General features: G+C 43.3%; 1 protein-coding gene across 1 annotated transcript in view; it reads right to left on the bottom strand.

Moving 5' to 3' along the window:
* The window catches only part of Cfap43 (cilia and flagella associated protein 43), an 85,486-nt gene that overhangs the window by 62,016 nt on the left and 473 nt on the right, over positions 1–22,997 (bottom strand). The window contains exons 2-5 of the mRNA XM_041661891.1: positions 21,799–22,052; positions 16,839–16,935; positions 11,851–12,018; positions 6,049–6,199 (exon numbers count right to left, since the gene is read on the bottom strand). Of these exons, the coding sequence (XP_041517825.1) occupies positions 6,049–6,199; positions 11,851–12,018; positions 16,839–16,935; positions 21,799–22,052 (670 nt within the window). The remainder of the gene's footprint in view (positions 1–6,048; positions 6,200–11,850; positions 12,019–16,838; positions 16,936–21,798; positions 22,053–22,997) is intronic.

The following is a 22,997-nucleotide window of genomic DNA, read 5'->3' as shown; positions in this document are numbered from 1 at the left end:
GATCCATCTGCTTCTGTCTCCCCAATGCTGACAAAGTACACCAGTGTCCAGCTTGTAAAATCTTAAAAAAAAAAATAATCTCCAAACTCTCCAAAATAAATGCCACCAGTCCGGCTCCCCTAATACCAGGGGATCTGTGTATGAAATGGAGGTGAGGATTAAGGCCTGGGAATTTTCCAGCTATAGAAAATTAATCTATAATTAGACATGTTTTTTTTCCTTTTTCATTTTTTTGGTAGGTTTGATTGTGTATTATTTTCTTTAATAATGTAGTTGTTTATTTAAGGTGGGGGCACATGGAATGTATGAGAAGATGTCATGATTCTTGGTCCTGCATCTCCAAAGAAACAGCTGTGTGGTAATTATGTCTAAAAACATTGACCAATCAGCCTCCTTTTCCAGTCCTCTGGGTCCACACTCCTGACATTCTGACCTTTTTAGGACCAAAATGGGAAACCAGAGTCCAACTTTGTACTGCATCACTAGTTGGGGGAAAAAATACCCCACAAATACGTTGAAGAACATTTATGTTTTTTTTTTTTTCCTCTCCCGAGACAGGGTTTCGCTGTAGCTATGAAGCCTGTCCTGGAACTAGTTCTTGTCAACCAGGCTGGCCTTGAACTCACAGGGATCCGCCTGTCTCTGCCTCCCCTCCCAAGTGCTGGCTTTAAAGGCATGTGCCACCACTGCCCAGCTTCAAAGAGATTCTTATTTACTGAATTCTGTTCCCCCCAAAAAAGGGGGGGGGGGGCTAGATGGAACAAAGAAAGCGAACCCTTGAGCTTTAATTCATTATGCTGAATCTGCTTTCTGCCCAAGTAACGTCTGCTTTTGATTTTCCCCACACACAATTGGATAAGTTTCTAACGCCCAGAATAACTTGCACAATGTGTATCAGGCCTATTTAAAGGCCTATGATGTGCCATCCCAGAGATAGCTACAAAAAAGAAAATGGGATTACTTAATGTCTGTAATCTTGTAAAAATCCCCGGCTTGCCAATTTTTGAGACACTTACGTAGATCAGGTCATCACTGATTACTTTGCTATTAGTACCCAGGTCACAAGAAATGACAACTTTGGAGCTGGAGAGATGGCTCAGCACTTAAGAGCACTCACTGGCTTCTCTTCCAGAGGACCTGGGTTCAGTTTCCAGCACACACGTGGCAGCTCACAACTGTCTGTAACTCCAGTTCCAGGGGATTTGGTGCCCTCTTTTGGCCTCCTTGAGCACTAGGCATGCACATGGTACAGACATATATACAGACAAAACATGACAGAAGTCAAAAGATGATAAGTCATAAGTCAAAAGATACGTTACTTTAGGGAAGAGGTTTTGCTTTTGTTTCCACAAGAAGTGAGAGTCTGTGTATTCATTCTTGGTTAAGAAAAGCAAGGTTTGATTGAGGAAGACCCCCTGAAAAATCTCCAATGGGAACAGATGATCCAATGTTTCAGAGCACCTCTGTTGCAGTTTCCTCTGAGTTCTACATCCAGAACAGCCTCAAGACGCTGGCTGAGATGATCAGGCCTCACAGAATACTCCAGTAAGGATTTGAACATAATCCTAAATTTTCTTTGGATCCCCATAAGATTATCTGCACCCCAAACAGCAGGAAATAGCCTAGAAAACCAAGTCCACATTCACAGAAAATGGATTATGGATGTTTGTTTTTGTTTAGTGTGTTGGTTATAAGTTGTTATGGATAATGGTCAGGAAAAAAGCTAAACAAAGGAAATTAGATTCAAGGTTCTTATTTTGAAAAGAAAAAAGGGGGATATAGATATGACAGGATAAAAAGGTAGATAACTGAGTCTACTCTGAAAATAAAAAAAGGAGGATATTGATATGATCCTGTTTTGAAAAGAAAAAAAGGCCAGGAAGTGATGGTGCACACCTCCCAGCACTTGGGAGGCAGAGGCAGGTGGATCTCTGTGAGTTGGAGGCCAGCCTGGTCTACAGAGCAAGTTCCAGGACTGTCTCCATAGCTATTGAGAAACCCTGTCTTGAGAAAATAAAAAAAAAAAAGAAAGAAAAAAGGGGGGATATAGAAATGATAGGATAAAAGGCAGATTATTGAATCTACTTTTAAAAGGCAACTACTAGTTTTAAATGATTTACATTGGATTGGACTTTTGCATATTGTACAGATTTTGTATATTGATACAAATTTGAGATTAATTTAGTTGAAACACACTGTACATACATTTCTACTCTTGTTCAAGGTGTTATACCTATATAACTCATTTAACAATGTAAAGCAATTTCTAGTCCTTGAAAATTATTATCACCAACTGTTTAAGATAATAAAGAAATGCAGGTTAGTAGTTACTCACCTAGTATAATTGAATTTGTAGTCACATTAGGTATGTTTTCAAGGTCAAACAAAGATATATTTTAGATAGACAAGTCATCTTCAAACACTTCAGAGATCTACAGAATACGGCATTTAAGATGTTTTAATAACATAGGTTTTCTTTTTTATGACAATAAGACATGTCTACTTCTGGCAGCACCAATCTACTTCAAAGAAGAAAATGCACATTGAAGAAACTACACATGGTGTTTACTTTCTTTGTAGCAAAAGTAAGTCACTGAGCAAGAAAACGCCCCTACCTTGACTGCTGCCAAGGCTGTCCTAATTATACAAACAGAACACAAAATATCCTGCTTCACAGAAAAGCCTGTTGGATATGCTAGGCCAAAGATGGATGCCCCATCATTACAGATAAACTTTGGGTCACTGTCCAGGCAAGCAGCTGTTTCTGTCATTACTCACGGTTTTTTAGAAGCTGCTTGCTTGCCCTTCCTGCTTACTCAGTTAATATTATTTCCTTCTCGGGTCTCTGAGGAAGTTAAAGACTAGATTGTTATTGTTATCATCTCCTTTGTTTATGAAACTGAGAAAAGAAATTCACTAAAGAATTGTAAAGTATATAAGGTTGAGAGATGTCAAAAGATGGTTTTGGATGGTAATGCAAGTTTTGATAGAAAGTAAATTAGGTACAAGACTTTGGACTCACTAAGATAGAATAGATATGGAATATTTTCTCTGAATTTCTCAAATGCAAATGGATGAGACATTGTTGATGTATTTATTGCCTGTATATATTGTACATAGTTATATATATTGTACTTGTGTATATAGTTTTTCTTATATAAAATTAATAGCCTATTAATTTTAGACAAAAGGGGAAATATAGTGGCATTTCAATTGTATTTTAATAAATAAAGTTTGCCTGGGGATCAGGAGAGTAAAACAAGCCACACTGTGAGCCTTACAGCCAGGCAGTGGTGACACACACCTTCAGTCCCAGTATTCACTCTAATTGCCATAGAAATAGGGTGGTGCAAGCCTTTAATTCCAGGACTAGAGGGGATTAGAAAATGGGAGAAAACAGCTCTCAGACACAGTCTCATTCTGAGATTTCTGGAGGCAGGATTGCTATTTCTCACTGAGGTAGAGTAAGAGCCAGTGTCTAGCTGCTTTGATTTTTATGGTCTTCAGGTTGAACCCCAATTTCTCTCCCTGAGTTTTTATTAATTGTGCTTCAATTAAAAATTCAAAATATTTAAGAAAACAAAGAAATGACATTCAAAGGAAGGAAGGGAATTGAAGCATTTCCTGTGCTTCCACTCACTGGACAGCCACTAATCAATGCTGCATCTATTTTCCTCACCGTATGTGTGTATAGAAGATGAAAGGCAAGCTACTGGGAGGTTAGATTCCGAGTTTAACTCTGTGGAATGTGCCGTCTGTATATGTAGAGTTTTAACACCGCGGCATTAAATGTCTACTTTCAGAAAATGGCGAGAACGCACAGCACAGAAGCCCCCAGGAAACGAAGCTGCTTACTTTGTTTATTAACCTTGTTTAACACAGCAGCTCCATGTCAGCCACTCAGATTTTTCCTTCTCTGTGTGTGTGCATGTGTCCATTGCACGTGTGTGAAGGTGCAGGTGTGTACTCTCAGAGGCTAGAGGGCAACAGAGGGTGTCTTATTTTCCTTCACCTTCCTGGATTTTCCCTGAAGCCAGAGCTACTGATGAGGCCCCCTATGCTGCACTGACAGGTGCACATGGTTGCACCCCGATGCTTGTCTGATACAGGTGTACACAGCTGCCCCCCTCCCCTGGATTGACAGGTGCACACAGCTGCCCCCCTCCCCTGGATTGACAGGTGCAGATGACTGCAAACCTGTGCTGGGCTGACAGGTGTACACAGCTGCACCCCTACCCTGGACTGACAGGTGCACACGGCTGCCCTCCTACCCTGGATTGACAGGTGCACACGGTTGCCCCCCTACCCTGGATCGACAGGTGCACACGGCTGCACCCCTACCCTGGATTGACAGGTGCACACGGCTGCACCCCTACCCTGGATTGACAGGTGCACACGGTTGCCCCCCTACCCTGGATCGACAGGTGCACACAGCTGCCCCCACCCCGGGACTCACATTTGAGCTTTACCCACTATGCCACGTCCATGGGCACTAGGCATTTAAAGAGGTGTTTCATAGCTTCTTCCAAAGGCAAAGGACAGTTTCCTGTACTTTAAATGTTTTATGCTGGACCCATAATTTAGTGCCAAGTGTGAAATATTAGGACTATACACATTTACTGAAAGTGGGAGAGGGGGAGGGGGGAGAGAGGGAGGGAGGGAGGAGGGGCTCTAGGCACCAAAAGTCTGACTGAATGTCTTGTTTTTTTATTTTGCTGCCCTCTTGTGGCTGAGAGGGGTGGCGCATTTTCCAAGGCTAGAAACAGGACCGAACAAGAATTAGCCATGCTTCCTCATTTACAAAAGTGAGCCTGGTGGTTGTGGTGGTGGTGGTGGTGGTGGTGGTGGTGGTGGTGGTGGTGCATGCTTTTAATCCCAGCACTCGGGAGGCAGAGGCAGGTGGATCTCTGTGAGTTTGAGGCCAGCCTGAGCTAGTTCCAGGACAGACTCTAAAGCTACAAAAAAACTCTGTCTGGAACCCCACCCCCCAGAAAGGGGGGGGACGGACATATTATGAACTTGTCTCTTGTCTGCCTGTCACAGACATTTTATGACAATCTCGTTTTTCCCTGTGAGTTACTTCTAACGCCCACCTTCATTCGTAGGACTGTTTCACTTGGGCGGCCATTGTCCTCTGCTTAGCTTCCCCGGCCATCAGTGGCCCACAGTAGTGGTGCTTCTCGTCTTCATCCCAAATGCCTTGTCTGTGACTTTCTCGCTCTGTGTCCCTCCTGACTGTCGCTCTGAACCGCATTTAGCATGTTTGCTCTCATCCATCCCACTCAGTATCTCAGACATGCCTCCCCCCAGGGCCTCCGGACACGCTGTCCCCTGCTCTAGAAATAGCCCTTCTGCTTGTAACAGGATGGATCCCGTGCTTCAAGTCTCGAGAAAGAAGCTGGACTGTGTGGCGATCCCTTCCGGGCCACCTCACCCCGCTGTACCAATTATCACCCTGTATATGTATATGTCTCTCTTTGCTTTTATTGTTAGTCTGTTCCTCAGACAGGATCATTCCTGCTTGGTCACCAGGGGTCCCACAGCCTGGAAGAGAGTCTACTAACCAACAAGAAGGAGCTTGATGTAAATGTGTGGAAAGCAAGCAAGGGGGAGGGGATGGGTGTGAATCTGTTGACAAATTCTCTCCTGTTTTAAAATTCCCCCACCATGTTCCTCTCTCTGGCATTTGCTTGTGCTCAGAGATCTGACTTCTAATATGTTGGGGGTGCACTTCTCCATCCCTGTTCTCATCCCTCAGACTTCTGCAGCCCCTCCCCTTTGCTCCCAGGTGCTACCTGTGAGAGCTACATTTTAACATTTGCATCTTCATCCCTGCCTCTTCCTCCCTGTCAGGAAGCCTACTTGCCAACTCCCACCCTGGGTCGCTACTTGGCTGCTTCCCAGTCCCTCAACCAAACTGGTTTCTGATTACCCAGGCACGTGGAGTCTTTGCTTCTTAGGAAATGCGAGTAACAACCAGCATAGTTCTCGCAATCAAATGAGACCTCCCTTCCAAGACTGCCACCTTGGAGCCAGCAAGAAAATTACCCTGAACGTCTCGGCCTCTTCGCCCACCAGCCCGGCAATGGCCGACAGTGGCAGAACGGGCCCGTAAATGAGATTCTTGCTCAGTGAGGTGGGAAACAGGAGGTCTGTTTCACTGGCGAGCGACCCGTCTTCCAGAGGTAGCTTGACCAACCTGGAGATAAAGGAGACATCGAAACAAATGGAGCAATGGAAACCAATTTCGGGTGGAGGCTCCGTGTTATCAGCGCGAGGTGGGGAAGGTGTTCTGCCACGGAGACATGCAAGAAGGTAAGGGCCAAGAAACAGGTTTCAAAATACCTGCAGTAAAGTGACAGGCTATGTGTAGTTAAAAATGAAGTGCATGGGGGATTATTAGGATGATCCCAAGTTACTGTGTGAGGCAGAAACTGTAAACTTCAATGTTTTGGGGGCTGGGCACACATCTGGGAGCTGAAATAAATATACATATATAGTCAGAATCCAGCTGCCACCTCGCAATGTCTGATGATAAAAATCCATCTTGTAGTTAATCCTATGTCTGTTTTCAGCCCATGATGTATTATCAAAGAGAGTTTAGAGAATTTATGGAATTAAATCAGAGGCTTCTTGGTTGTGGTCTAAGAGCGGTGACCTCCTTTGGAGAATGGTCACATAAACAGAGAATACTGCCTGGGTGTGGGACTGAGAGCATCTGGGCCCTGCCGGTCCTCTTAGGTGTCCCTTACTTCATTGGTATATGAAGAAGTCACAGCAGTCAATATTCAGAAACACAGTGGAACATTCGAGAGACTCTCAGGAAGAAAGAGTGTAATAAGTCAGGTGCCTATCCTGACGCGGCTCTGGTGGACATCACCTGCTCTGTTAGGAGACAGAGTGTGACCAATGACTGGAGACAGACTGTCTATTCTCTAGGCCCTTGTGAAAACAACTTTGAGGGAGGGAGAAAATGCGCTAATCACAACTCTTAGATGCCTCCAGTGTGAACATTTGGCTTTTTTTTTCTTTTCCAGTTCTTTTCTGACTCCACATGTTACCTAGGGTTGTTTTTCAAAAATTGCAGTTTCAAGAGTTTATCTCTATATACCTCCCCAGCATCCCTTGATCTTCACTGAAAATGGTCAACCCCGTGGTAGTGTGGGACTCTGAACTCTATGCACCAAACATCCGTCATCAGCTGTCACTATTTGGTCCAGGACGTCCTGAGACACATTTCTTTTCAAATGAGTAATTCCCGTGACTCTATGCTGTGGGCGCTGGCTCGAATATCATGGCTGACCGTATACTGCGCTCTGCATGCTTCCTACAGCCAACAAATGCTGATTTTAGAGTCTTTAGTAGAGTACCAAATAAATGGAAACAAAAGTCACTGGGGTCCTTTCTTAGATAATAGTAACATTTAAAAACATTCACTTGGCCGGGCGGTGGTGGCGCACACCTTTAATCCCAGCACTTGGGAGGCAGAGGCAGGAGAATCTCTGTGAGTTCGAGGCCAGCCTGGTCTACAAAGAGAGTTCCAGGACAGGCTCCAGAGCTACAGAGAAACCCTGTCTCGAAAAACCAAAAAACAAAAAAAACCCAAAAAAACCATTCACTTGAAGGCCACAGAACAGGTGAGTGACCCTTCTGCAGCTAAACTATCCCACTCCCTAGATTCTGTTCCACTGATCAGCCCTCCAACCTCATCACCAGCCCCGAGGCCAGGCCCTGCTTCCAACCATGAGGTACTTCCCAACAGAGACTCCCTGCAGTAACAAAGGCCAAGCTAACCCCAGAAAGTCAGCTCCCAACTTGATCAGAAGTCACACCAACTACCAGAAATCCCTGTCACAAAGACTAGAAAACCAAAGAGGAAACAGAAACCAAGGAACAATACACATATCAACAAAGAAAATCTCAGGAAGCAGGACCTAGATCTATAACGCCCAAATTCAGGTGCCTAAGTGCCAGTATAAGAATACAATCAACAACATCCAGGGAAATATGGCACCAACAGACTCCAGCTATCCTACTACAGTAAGGCCTGAATATTCCAGCTCAGCTGAACCACAAGAAAAAGACCTTAAAAACAACATTATGATATTGATAGAGGTCCTTAAAGAGAGAAAATAAAAACTCCGTTAAAGAAATTGAGGACAGCCGGGCGGTGGTGGCGCACGCCTTTAATCCCAGCACTCGGGAAGCAGAGGCAGGCGGATCTCTGGGAGTTCGAGGCCAGCCTGGTCTACAAGAGCTAGTTTCGGGACAGGCTCCAAAGCTACAGAGAAACCCTGTCTCGAAAATCAAAAAAAAAAAAAAAAAAAAAAAAAAAAAGAAATTGAGGACAAGACAACCAAAAATTTGGAGGAAACCAATAAATTCCTTAAAGAACACCAAGAAAAAAAGCAAATGGGTGACAGAAAACTATTCAACCTGAAAACTGAAATAAAAGCAGAAAAAAATAACTCACAAATTGAGGAACTTCTGGAACTGGAAAATCTGGGTAAGTGAACAGGAACTACAGACACAAGCATCGACAACAGAATACAACTCCTTCATCATGAAAGTCTTGGAGGGATCAGGGACACAAAGAAAATACCTAAACATAATAAAGACAATTTTCAGAAGCCAACAGCCAATATCAAATTAAATGAGAGAAGCCCAAAGCAATTCCACTAAAATCAGGAACAAGATAGGGCTGTCCATTCTCTCCGTATCTATTCAATAGAGTATTCAAAGTTCTAGCTGGAGCAATAAGTCAACTGAAGGAGATCAAGAGGATACAAATTGAAAAGGAAGAAGTCAAAGTATTGCTATTTGCAGATGATATGATAGTATACACAAGTGACCCCAAAATTCTACCAGAGCACTCCTCCAGCTGAGGAACACCTTCAGTAAAGTGGCTGGATACAAGATTAACATTAAAAAAAAAAGTATGGGGGCTGGAGAGATGGCTCAGCGGTTAAGAGCATTGCCTGCTCTTCCAAAGGTCCTGAGTTCAATTCCCAGCAACCACATGGTGGCTCACAACCATCTGTAATAAGGTCTGGTGCTCTCTTCTGGCCTGCAGGAATACATGTAGACAAAATATTATATGCATAATAAATAAATATTTTTAAAAAAGAAACTGTGCTCAGTTATCAGAGCACCATTAAAAAAAAGTAGCCCTCCTATATACAAATGACAAATGAGCTGAGAAAGAATTAAGGGAAACACCACCCTTTATTATAGCCATGAAAAATCTGAAATATCTTGGGGTAACTCTAGTTACACTCAAGCAAGTGAAAGAACTGTGTTATAAAAACTTCAAGTCTTTGAAGAAGGAAATTGAAGAAGATATGAGAAAATGGAAAGATCTCCTATGCTCATGGATCGGTAGGTTTCACATAATAAAAATGATATCCTATCAAAAACAATCTACAGATTTAATGCAATTCCCATTAAAATTTCAACAAAATTCTGATGTGGGATGTCCCTCTGTATGCTGTGAATATTTTTTTTTTTCGGTGCCTGTCCCGGAACTAGCTCTTGTAGACCAGGCTGGCCTCGAACTCCCAGAGATCTGCCTGCCTCTGCCTCCCGAGTGCTGGGATTAAAGGCGTGTGCCACCACCGCCCAGCTGTGAATATGTTTTGTTACCAATGGTTAATAAAGAAGCTGCTTTGGCCTATAGCAGGGCAGAATAGCCAAACTAAATATAAGGAGAAAGCCAAACTAAATATAGGGAGAAAGAAGGCAGAGTCAGGGAGATGCCATCAGCCTCCAGAGAAGCAAGATATGAGGTAACAAGCCACAATCCTTGTGGTTAAATATAGAATAATAGAAATAGGTTAATTTAAGTTGTAAGAGCTAGTTAATGATAAGCCTGAGCTAACAGGCCAAACAGTTTGTAATTAATAGTAAGCCTCAGAGTGGTCATTTTAAAAGTGGCTATGGGACTGGGCAGGAAAAGAAACCTCCAGTTATACAATTCTTTACAGATCTTGAAAGAACAGTACTCAACTTCAAAAGGAAAGACCAAACAAACAAGCAAACAAACAAACCAGAATTGCTAAAACAATGCTATACAACAAAAGAACTGGAGGTAACACTATTCTTGATTTTAAACTGTACTTCAGAGATATAGTAGTAAAAGCCACATGGTATTGGCATAAAAACAGACACACTGATCAATAGAGTTGAATTGGAGATCCAGATGTCAATCCACACACCTATGGACACTTGATTTTTGATAAAGAATCCAGAAATATACAATGGAAAAAAGAAAGCATCTTCAACAAATGGTGCTAGTCTAACTGGATATTGGTATGTAGAAGAATGTAAATAGATCCATAACTACCATCCTGTACAAAACTCAAGTACAAGGATCAAAGACTTCAATATAGAAACCAGAAACACTGAGCCGGATAGAAGAGAAAGTGGGGAACAGTGTAGTAGTGTATGTTATTTGTATTTTAATAAATAAATCTTTCCTGAAGACCAGAGGCAAATCTAAAGCCACTAGAGTTCAGGTAATGGTGGCTCACACCTTTAATCCCAGGATTTGGGGAAACAGAGGCAGAACTCTGTGAGTTCAAAGCTACCCTGGGCTACGCAAGATCCATGTAGAAACAAATTCAGTTGGTGGTGGCCTATAGCTTTAACTTTAGTACTAGGGTGTCATGCCTTTAATCCCAGCACTAGAGGGAAGATAAAATGGGAGGAGAGAGAGTCTTAAATGGCTGAGTCTGCAGTCAGCCAACCTTGGTAGAGGTAAGACTTCTCTAGTGGCTTGGCTGCTTTGCTTTTTTGGTTTTCAGGTTGAACCCCAATTCTGTCTTTAGGTTTTTATTATTCATGCTACAGAACAGCTTTGAACACATTGACACAGGAGACAACTTACTGAACAGAATATCAATAGCACAGGTACTAGGATAAACAATCAATAAATGGGATCTCATGAAACTGAAAAGCTTCTGTAAGGCAAAGGACACTGTCTAATAGGACAAAAAGGCAGATCACAAAATGGGAAAGATTTTCAACTTCACATCTGACAGGTGTGGATGGCTAATATCCAAAATATATAAAGAATTCAAGAAACTAGACATGAACAAACTAAATAATACAACTAAAAATGGGGTACATATCTCAACAGAAAATTCTCAACAGAAGAAACTCAAATGGCCAAGAAACACTTAAAGAAATATTTAACATCCTTAACCATCAGGGAAATACAAATCAAAGTGACTTTGAGATTACATCTCACACCTGTCAGAATGGATAAAGTCAAAAACAAAGGTGACAGCTTATGCTTGAGAGGATGTGGAGCAGTATGGAGGGCGGTCACTGACTCTTTTGCCTACTCATGGGACCCTTTTACTCCCTCTGTGTTGCCTCTTGAAGACTTGGTTTGATAGCATGTAGTTGGCATTATAGTGATATATTATGCCATGTTTGGTTGATGTCCCTGGAGGGCCTGCTCTTTTCTGAGGGGAGACAGAGGAGTGGTGGGGGAAGGCTGGAGGAAGGGAGGGGGGTAGAGAGGGGAGGGGGGAAACTGTGATAGGGATGTAATATATGAGAGATAAATTTAAAAATATATTAATTTGAGTAAATCAAATTTTGCAAAATTAAACACGCTGGAAAAAACTCTTAGGGGACTTGGGAAGTCAAAGAGAATCTGAAGTGTGAGCAGGCACTCCAAGCTTATTACAGATGCCGAGTACTGTTGTAATTTATAATAAGCTGTGTGTGTGTGTGGCCATGCTTGTGAGTATTGTTTGAAGCCACTTAATTTATCAAAGAGGCCAGGGACGGCTGTGAATGCAAATGAAGACCACGTGGTTGTGGAACAGCATGGACCCCCACCTCATCTTGAAGTGATGGTCCTGGTTACTTCTCTCAATGGTCCACACGCTCACTATGCTTGGACTTGACAAACACATCTGATGCCAGTTCATGGGGTTGAAGGACATCTGGCTCACGTCCATTCCGGGATTTGACTTCTTGCACAAGATGACACTGGATTCCCAGTTCCTTAGAGGGAAGCAGCATTCGAGGAAAAATTAGTTTGTTTTAATTTTATGTCTGGGAAAAATCTTATTATAAGACAACTCACATCAACTGAAGCATAATTTGTGGTATAATTTATATAGCCTATGACGCAAACCAAAAATTTTTAAATGATTATATTTAAATGAATCCTCTAAGAAATGAAATACTATGTATGTCTAATATTGCACGATTGTACCAGGTCCTCACTGATGACAGCAGATCATTTACTGGAGTTTTAAAAAATCTTTTTAAAATCAAGTACTTGATTTGCACATTTGAGAAAATAGCCTCAAATCCTGCCAGCTAGGTCCTTTGCTAGAAGGGTGGAAAACAGAAACACACCAAAATATGGAGGTTGCTTCAGCCTCGGGGCAAGCAGAGCAGGGATTAGAAAACAGACCTGGTGTTTCCTGAATTTGCCTTGCTCCCTGTGCCCCTGCCTTCAAGGCTTCCCATCCCAACCTAACCGCTTGCCCATCATAGCTAGAATCTTGCCGGAATCCCTGGCTCCCTCAATCCTTAGTCTTCTTTCCTCAGGCAGCTGGCAAACTTGTCAAGCCTGGGTGGATACAACCAGAAGCCCGAGTAATCAAGTCAGATGCAGTCATTAGGGTTGGTCCCTAATTTAAAAATTACTGAGGTCTTTCTAAAAGTGGAGACGTTGTGAGACAGACACATGGGGAGAACGCCCTGTGTGCTGAGCGTGAATAAAGGCAGAGAGCGGGGTGGTGTGTCTGCAGGCCAAGGAACATCAGAATTGCCATCAAGGCAGCAGTGGGAACTGCCCAGGCACAGAAGCCCAGGCACAGAGCAGATTCACTTACGGCCCTCAGAAGGCACCAAGCCACCCCGCAGCCAGAGCTTGGGATTCTGGTCTCCAGAACTTGAGACAATGAATTTCTGTTACTTAAGTCATCTGCTTTGTGGTGTTTGTTACAGCGATCTCCGAAGACAAATATGAGGGTCTATTTAAACACCCTTTCCCTTCCCAAGAGTTCTTCACTGATGCCCCCTCCACTCTTGGGTTAGATGTTCCTATGTACCTAAGATTACTGGAAGTTGTGAAATATTTCAGCCTCTTCGGGCTTAAACTCTGCCCCGCCACTTAACAAGTAGCTTGGGAATGAAAACACTTCAAACGCGGAGGAAGAGCAGTGTGCCGCTTGTTTCCAGTATGACGTCAAGAAGCATTTCCAATCCACTTCCCCTGACAAAAGTGAACTGCCCCTTGCTTTGACTCCCATCTGACACTCCAAAGAAATGAAACATTGACGTCCTTGTACACATTTCTTAGCAGACTCCATGTGATGAGGACACACATGGCGTTATAGGGTGGAGCATTTAACTATGAAACATCATTGGGTCACCTCGGAGCATAGCTCAGCCAAGTGCCGTGGCATAGAGACTTACAGAAACATAACTATTCTCATGTTGCGCGCAGAAGTATTTAACCGCCCCCTCTTCTTTAGTTCAGGCTCATGAACTGTTGCTGTCGCGGGTGTTTCAGTCCCTCCTTCTATTCATGTGTCCATGTGCTTTGGACTGTGAAGACAGTTGTCATGAAAGGAGACTTTAGATGGCAACTGTGTGACTAGATTGTGGTTTGTTTGATTGTTTATTTATTTTGTACTCTTTGCTCTTAGGGGACCCACCTCCCAGCTCCCAGATAAATACACGGAGGCTAATTCTTACTTATAAATGCCTGGCCTTAGCTTGGGGTTTGTTTCTAGCCAGTTTTTCTTAGCTTAAATTATCCCATCTACCCTCTGAGCTTTTACCTTTTTCTATTCTATGTCTTCCTTTACTTCTTACTCCATTGTTGGCTGTGCAGCTGGGTGGCTGGCCCCTCACATTCCCTCTTCTCCTCTTCTTGTTCCCTTTCTTCTCTCTCTTTTCCTATTTATTCCCTCTTCCTCCAGCCCCACTTGTCTCTCTCCTGCCTAGCTATTGGCTATTCAGCTCTTTATTAGATCAATCAGGTGTTTTAGACAGGCAAAGTAACACAGTTTTACAGAGTTAAACAAATGCAACGTTGATGTAGGAAGTCCTTCTGTATATGTGCTGCTTTTATTGGTCAATGAATAAAGAATCTGCATTGGCTTGTGATAGGGCAGAGTAGAGCTAAGCAGGGAAAGCTAAACTGAATGTTGGGAGAAAGAAGGCAGAGTCGAGAGAAGCCATGTAGCCCCACCAGAGACAGATGCCAGATGGAATCTTGATGGTAAGCCACAGCCATGTGGCAATACACAGATAAATAGAAATGGGTTAAATTAAGATGTAAGAGCCAGCCAATAAGAAGCTAGAGCTAATAGATCAAGCAGTGATTTAATTAATACAGTTTCTGTGTGGTTATTTCTGGTCTGAGAAGCTAGAAACAAGCAATTGGCCTCCACCAACACAACATAAAAGAATGCAACACAACTTCACATAATTAAACAAATATTTCATAGCACAAAAGACTGTAACACATCTTTAACTAATATTCCACGACACTAGATGGTATATCTGTCTCACAGAGTGGCAAAGACTGTTGTGATATATAGTGCTAGCAGATTTCCAAACCATGAAGCTGCATGAAAGCAGACAGAACAGAAGGAAATATGTGGTGATATTTCATTTGTATTTTAATAAATACAGCTTGCCTTGAAGATCAGAGAGTATAACAGTCACACTGTTCAATCATACAGACCAGGCAGTGGTGGCACACACTTTAATCCCAGTAGCCACACTAGTTAGCCATAGAGACCAGGTGGTAGTGGTGCATGCCTTTAATCCCAACACTAGAGAGGAATATAAAATGGGAGGAGACAGCTCTCACACACAGTCTCATTCTGTGATTCCTGAAGACAGTATCACTATTTCAGTCTGAGTTAGAGGTAAAAGTCAGTATCTGGCTGTTTTGCTTTTCTGATCTTCAGGTTGAACCCCAATATCTGTGTCTGGGTTTTTATTATTCATGCTACAGGACTATGTGGTCCCTGTGTATGAAATGTGCAGAAACAAATGAGTCCTAGTGACATAAACACACCAGAGGCTGATTGTGGGGAGGGCGGAGGGTGGGTTAAAAGTATGTATGGCAAGGAACAGTGACAAGGCTTTGGGAGGAAAAAGGAAAGAACAAGGAAACCGTGGGTAAGGAGTTCATTTGTCCTGATTATGGTGACAGCTTCAAGGGTGCTTGCACCAGCCCAAATATAAACTGTATAATTTATATGTGAACAGTTCAGTATACACCACCAGTTACACCTCAGTAAGGCTGGGAGTGGGAAGGAGAGAGGGGAGAGAGAGAGAGAGAGAGAGAGAGAGAGAGAGAGAGAGAGAGAGAGAGAGACAGAGAGAGAGAGAGAGACAGAGAGAGAGAGAGAGGCTAAGAATCAAACTCAGGGCATGAACCATGATTGAAAACATTCTACCAGGGAACTACATCACCAGTCTTTAGTAGTGTGCGCCCTCCCTTCCTCTTCTTTCTTCTCTTTCTTTCTTCTCCCTCTCCAAGGTTTTATACTTTAGAGCAGGAGCCCAGTTGGCCCAAAACTGTGTAGCCAAGGCTAGCCTCCTGTCTCACCCTCTCAGGTGCTGAAATGACAGATGCCAACTGACACACGAGGCTCAGCTTTTGGTGGCTCAGCCGTTCAGAGCACTGGAAGCTTCTTCAGGGGATCTAGGTTCGATTCTCAGAATCCAGGTACACATAAAATACCCACTAAAATAAACTAGTAGAGGAAAATAAAACGGCACGTGAGTTCAATTTGGCTCTCTGAAGAGGGAATCTTAGATGTTTTAGGTAGAAATGCTGGTGTCCAACACTAGCCTTAATCATCCCAGGAACACTTTGCCCTTCTCATTAAACAAAACGAAACAAACAAAAACCAAATCCCAACTCCCTGGAGAGGTTTCTGTCATAGATGAAAGAGAATGAATCTACAAAGTTGGTTACATGAAAAGGCCCAGAACAACACAGCTGGGTCTAACCTACAGGTGTCTCTGCCCAGCTAGCTGGTCAACGTGGTAGAATGTTCCACCCTGAACATACTTCGCTAGTAACACCATGAACTGCTAACTTTAAGATGAACTCAAGTACACAGACTATCCTAATTTCAACATAGGCAGAAAACATGCTAATAACCCAGAAGAACCATTTGCTTTAGGGAAAGATGAAACTTATACACCTTGAATCATTGCTTCACCTGGATAAGGAAATACTGCATGAGGAGGTTTGAAAGAAAATGGCTCCCAAAGGGAGTGGCATTATTAGGGGGTGTGGCCTTGTTGGAGTAGCTGTGGTCTTGTTGGAGGAAGTGTGTCTCTGTGGGGGCAGGCTTTGATGTCTCTTTTCTCAAGCTTCCCTCAGCATGACAGTCAACTTCCTGTGGCCTTCTGATCAAGACGTAGCCAGCACCATGTTTGCCTGCATGCCATCATGCTCCCTGTCATGACGATAATGGACTAAACCTCGGAAATGTAAGCCACCACCACAATTAAATGTTTTCTTTGCAAGAGTTGCCATGGCCATGATGTCTCTTTGTAGCGATAAAAAGCTACAAGACACTCCACGTCACTAAAAAGGGAAAGATGTAATTCAGGTCTAAGACACTGCACGTCACTAAAAAGGGAAAGATGTAATTCAGGTCTAAGACACTCCACGTGTCAGGGCAATTTTCATACCTGAGTAGAAAGATGATATTAAATCATGTGACTAGGATGTTCCTTCTTCCCAGCTTCCCTTGTCTGGGATTTTCGTGAGTGTTCCCTTTGGCTCCAGTGAAGCCGGGGGAAGATGACTGGGTGGGGTACTGACTTACCAGAGGGCCAGCTCAAACTCGGGAAGAGACGAGTAACTGGCCAGGTAGGTGCCGCAGTAGCTGAAGCAAAGCAAAGTGTAGTCCAGGAGGATGTTGCCTAAAATACAAAACCCATGACAAGAACTTGACTGTGGCATCCAGATGAACTCACAGCCTCACACAAAGTGTCCCTTTCCTAGTGATTTGCATGTTTGTCCTTGGTCACGAAGTGCGTGGCCTCCTGGCCACCTCAGATTGCGAACAGAAAGCTCAGGGCGAAGTTAAGAACCGTTTTCCATGCTTTTGTTGGAGATAGCTTTGTCTTGTTTTCTTTCAAACAGGGTCTTCTATGTCGTTGAAATTAGCTTCAAATTCATAATGCCCCTGCCTCCGTCTCCCAAGTGCGAGGATTATATAGACTTATTCTACCACATCCAGTAAAATCCATTTTTATTAAGACCATTAGGTCACTCACTGTCTTTAGACTGTGGTGTAGTACTGAGTGGGAAACTACACCACAGTGTCCCAGCCTGATGTGAAATGAATGACCCTTAATGTCTCATAAATGTGAGACATTGGGATTAAAACTCCAGAAGGGTTCTATCAGTTTATGCTCCCGCTGCCAGCAAGCAAGAGGCTACCGATTTCTCCACACTCTGACTGGCTCCAAAAACACTGGACTCCACTGACACAAACACAGCCCTGGATTTACACCACGCTACAACTCTCCCCTGGGCTGCCGCCGCCTATGTCATGTGATCACGCTTGTGTATGTGGCTGATCACGCCTGTAAGGCCACCTGGCTGGAGTCGCTTTCTCTCTTCCCTCTTCTACATGGGTGCTGCAGTTGAATCTGCTTAGTAAGGCTTATCAAGCAAGATCTTTTAATCTGCTGAGTCATCTTGCTGGCCCTAGGCCACACTTTTAAAAAAAACAAATTTGAGCCAGATCAGTTTAATATAATCGATCATTTCTGATTTGTGATCTGTCTGAGAAAGTGCCTTGTCATTCGCCCAGTCTTTCTCTAACTGCTTCCTAAACGGTGTGAGGATAGCCGGTTATTTCCCACCTATTTTCCTCATTCTGTTACTTGCATGCTAATTTTTGTGATCTCTCTGATGTCTTACTTTTGTTAGTAAATATGTCAGTCATTTTAAAATCCTTGACCTGAAATAGAGTATTCTACCATATTTTCTACTACTTCTCAAATGAGCTTGCTTCTGCTGAATCCTGTTTCCACAGGATATGTAATAACGAGCAGGATGTCTGTCTTGACATGTTAGTTCAAATAGTCAGTTCTTCTGACGTCACTGCTGAACAATCCACATCCCTGGGAGTGTGGGTTTCTTCACTATTGACGTCACTTTTCCGGATCTGGCCCTCTCCCCAGCTCCACTGATCTGGGTCCCGCAGGAACTGCACTGATCTGGGGTCCCGCAGGAACTGCACTGATCTGGGTCCCGCAGGAACTGCACTGATCTGGGGTCCCGCAGGAACTGCACTGATCTGGGTCCCGCAGGAACTGCACTGATCTGGGGTCCCGTAGGAACTCCACTGATCTGGGGTCCCGCAGGAACTGCACTGATCTGGGTCCCGCAGGAACTGCACTGATCTGGGGTCCCGTAGGCATACCACTCTCCTAATTCCCTAAGCTTTTCAATGTCACAAAGACCCTCTGCCTTGCTACCTCCTTCTTTTATTTGTTTCAGAAACACTTTGGAATTATTTAAGGACTCCCTACTCTCTAAAATGATGAGCCTATGAGTGACTTTCTGTGACAAATATTAGAAAATATTTATTTATAATAATAATGATTTCTGTCCTGGAATGTGTCCCCATGGAGTCATATACTTAAATATATATTGCATAACTATTTAATACATATTTAAGTCTGGGTCCCCGATATGTCTTTGAATTATTTCTAAGTATTTAATCTACTTGTGCAGGTGTTGATTCTGAAATCAGTATCCTTGCTAAGCATTCCCTTAAGTTCCAGCAGACTATTGTATAATTTCCTGCCCCACAGGTATTCACGTTTGTTAACTATTTTATTGTATTAGTTAGCTCTTCTGGTTGATACTGAATGACCCTGATGATGACGGGTATCTTTGATGATTTGTTTTTATTGTGAATTCTTCTAGGGATGTGCAATATGAATGCTGGTTTGAATTAATGTCTAATTGCTTGCCTAGGGCTGGAGACATAAACTTAAATGGAGGGCATCTTTTTGTTTGTTTGTTTTTGAGACAGGTTTTCTCTGTGTAGCAACCCTGGCTGTCCTGGAGCTCACTTTGTAGACTTGGCCAGCCTCAAGCTCACAGAGATCCACCTGCCTCTGCCTCCTGAGTGCTGACTTGAAAAGCATGCACTGCCTTGCTTGTCAAGCTGGGAGCATTTTAAACATGAAGTGTGGCTATAGTCCACACAAACAGTTCCTAATTTATGATTGGATTATGTCTTCCAGAGGTTGTGGGGATATACAGCAGGTGACAACTAGTACTCAGCAGATCAACCTACCAGACAAGTGACTCTCTATGGGGGAGCCCCAGTAGGCAAAGTCTGTGGGGTCATGCAAACCAGTTGCTCCTGTCTGTAATTTCTCTCATGTGCTACTTCATTTCTTCCTAAGAACTTCATTCCTTCCCTAATAACAGCTGTGGGTATTTCCCCATTGCTTGTGTGTTTAATCTCATGTAAATATTCCATCTATTGGGCACACATATAGCTGTGGATGGTCAGGAAGATGATTTCTGCTTAAATGTGTAATTTTGATGAATAGAAATAATACTAGGATATTTTTCATTACTCTGACATAGGAAAGTGATAGTATTCTCAGTCACAAAGACAGTTAACTTTAGATTTCAGAAAAAAATTCAAAACAAACTGCTTGCCCCTAGGGAGAAATATACAAGGTCAATTTCCCAGGTGTTTGTTGCTCATTCAAGGTCCGGCTTGGGGCAACTTTGGTAGACATACACCTCATGCAGGAATGGACTTTCTGCACATACTCCCTATCACTGAAGGTTCAGCCAACTAACTGTTATCATGAAGTCTTGAATTTCAATGTCATTTTCTGTCTGGTAACCTTCACCAACTTAGAACTATGTGCATGACCAAGTGTAGCTCACAGGACGGTCAGTGTGACCTCCCTAGCCTCAGAAAAACTGTGTGACTTATCTTGTGTTATGAGAGTGGGTTGGGTCCTGAAAACATAACACATAACTGTCCAGAGTGTGGCTGTGAGGAGAGGAAGCTGTGTTGAGCTATGTATGGAGCTGCTGGAAAAAGAGCCGCACAGGCTGTGAATGAGGGGTGTGTGCTGAAAAGGAGACGTGAGAAGATGTGCAAAGGTATGTAGTTACGTGGAGAAAGTGTGGAGAATGCATGTAGAATGTAACTGTGTGGAGACAAGGAAGATGAAGCTGTAGATGTCACTGTGTAGAGATATGTGGCCATGTAGGAGAGATGTATGTATATAAAGAGAGATATGTAACTGAATATGTAAAGAATGTAGCTGTGTGGAGGCAGAGGTTCTCAGAAGGGATTATTTAGGATGAAGTCAAAGAGAAAGTTACTGTCAGAAAGTGTCCGAGTTTCCTTATTTTACTCTCAGATAGAAAAGTCTAGCCCTTACCGCATTCGTGGATTTTTCTGCATCCCTTGGAGCTGACTGGAGGCTGGCACCCCAGTTAATAGCAGCCTTCATTAAGGTGTCTTAATCTGTGAAGAACACAGACCGATTTCTCTAGAAATAACACACAAACTACAGCGACCGTGCCTGACTTGACCCAAACACCTGTGTGACCCATGTGGTTCTGGAACCAAGGCTCCACTAGAGATAAGCTTTCTGATTGTTCTGCATGTGGACTTTTCATTGTTAGTTTGGGGCAAGGTCTCGTTTTTAGCTCAGGGTGGTTTTAGGCTCTGGATCCTTCTTCCTTAGTCTCCAAAAGTCTGGGTTACATGTGCGTGTAATCACAACACTCAGACTCAGGTTGTGTTAAATGGGGGCAGGTATCAGATAGAGATTCCTGGAGATATACAGCAAGCTCAATCCATGCAGGCCAGCTGTATCTGTGAATGATTTAACAGTAATACAAAAATAATAGGTAACCAATGGACAGGTGCTTGGTGTGTGTGTACACACACACACACACACACACACACACACACACACATTCCCTTAGCATCACCATAAACTTAACAGCAAACACCACATTTAGCCCTATTTTGTAGTTAAGAACACTGGGGTTTAGACGCATCTTTATTAGTTATACAAGCGCCAGTTCATGTTAGAACTCTAGTAAATCACCAGGAAAGAAGAAGAAACACTGTCCTGGAAAAGTCAGTTCTCTAACCCGGTGTTTCTCACAGTTTAAAACGCACACAAAACACCCGAGAAGGATTGTTAAAGCTAAGCTGTTGGTTTGGTAGGTCTGGGGTGGGAGCCGATCTGTGTGTTTTTGAGGGAGTGGCTGTTTCTGTCTAACTTGCCCAGGCTGGCCTCCTGCTCATGGGCTCCAACAAGCCTTCCTTCTCAGCCTTTAAGTTTCTGGGTGCACAGGCGTGTGTCAACATAGCAGGCTGTTTCTGCCCTTTGGAGTAGTTTCTGAGGTTGCAACGGTGTTAGCAGGAAGCACGGCACACTTTGAATCAGAAGGCCATTGCCAACTCAATGAAACCTGTGGTGATCAGCTCGACTCCTTCTATTTAAAACAACCCTTTCACAATATAAACCACCTTTATTCATAAAAACTAGATTTGCTCACAGGTTGTCAGGTGTATGCTACACCCTTCAATCCCAGCTCTCAGCGAGCAGAGGCAGGTGGCTTTCTGAGCTTGAGGCCAGCCTGGTCTACAGAACAAGTTCCAGGACAGCTAGGGCTACCCACAGAGAAACCCTGTCTCCACTGAGAAACATCAACAAAACTCCTTCAGTTCCAGGGGCGGGAGGGCGTTGCGGGGAGGGTCTCCCAGATACCTTTCAACTTGTTTTTTCTGGACAGTGCAGGAAAACTGTAGAGGTAGATGACAGGTTTTAATCTGCGGTCAGAGAAAGCCACCACTTCACCAGGAACGCTAGTTGCCACGACGCCCACAATCCCGTTGATACACTGGAGCACAGTCTTCTTCTTGGTTTCAAGGTTAATGAATATTACGTAGTTCCCAGAAGGGTAGCAGATGGTGTGGTCGTTGACGAAATGGACGTTCTGACTCGGGAATCCTTGCACCCATCTTTGAGAAAAGAGAGCTCGCCATCAGTGTAATACTTTTGTGTTTCCTTTTTAACACAGCAACTAAAAAAACATCGGCTCTGTTTTTAACCCCTTTTCTGTTCCCATCGCTTAGATAACCACACGTGTTCACTATGAAACCAATATGAGTCAATGAACAATAGAAATTTAAAGATCAGTAGGTCTTGGGCTGGTGAGATGCTCTGTAGGTGAAAGAGCTTGAAGAAAACAATGTAGCTGTGCTCTTTTCTGTTAGTTTAGTTAAAAGAGTGAAGCAACAACAACAAACAATCAAAACTCAACTAAGCAGGGACTGGAGAGATGGCTCAGTGGTTAAGAGCATTGGCTGCTCTTCCAGAGGAACTGGGTTCAATTCCCAGCACCCACATAGCAACTCACAACTGACATCCTCACAAGGAAATACATACAGGCAAAACACCAATGCTCATTAAAAAAACGTTTTTAAAAGTCAACTAGACAAATTAAAAAACAAAACAAAATGCTTTGAGTGGAACAGCACGCTATAGAAGAAACCACATCATATGCTTCGCAGTTTACACGTATGAAGAGTATATGTGCCCTGTTTCAGACTTTAGATACAGATAAACGCGGGAAACAAAAGGATATGAAACTATGCCAACGAAAGGCTTAGAACATACATGAAAGGCACATGGTAGGTGAAGTTTGTGCGGTAAGTACATAGTGAAAGGAACGTCTGAGATAAGGAAAATTTCATTTTATTTAGATATTATGGTGGCAAGAGAGTGAAGGACACAGGTTTCCTGAGAACCTCAGGAAAGGGAAGAGCACAGCAGTGAAGGAGTGGATCGCGAGCAGCACCCAGAACGTGGAAGAAAAGTCTTGTCATAGGGCTTTTTCAGATTTCCAAGGGCCAGCATTAAGGCACGTAAATCCGGAGGGGGGGGGAGGGGTAGGAATCGATCCG

Source organism: Microtus oregoni, unplaced genomic scaffold, assembly GCF_018167655.1.
Source record: "Microtus oregoni isolate MIOR12 unplaced genomic scaffold, Mior012 000012F_ref0000307, whole genome shotgun sequence".
In the NCBI taxonomy this organism is placed as follows: domain Eukaryota; kingdom Metazoa; phylum Chordata; class Mammalia; order Rodentia; family Cricetidae; genus Microtus; species Microtus oregoni.
The sequence above is the reverse complement of the archived record's forward strand: the minus strand, read 5'-3'. Positions and strand labels throughout refer to the sequence as shown.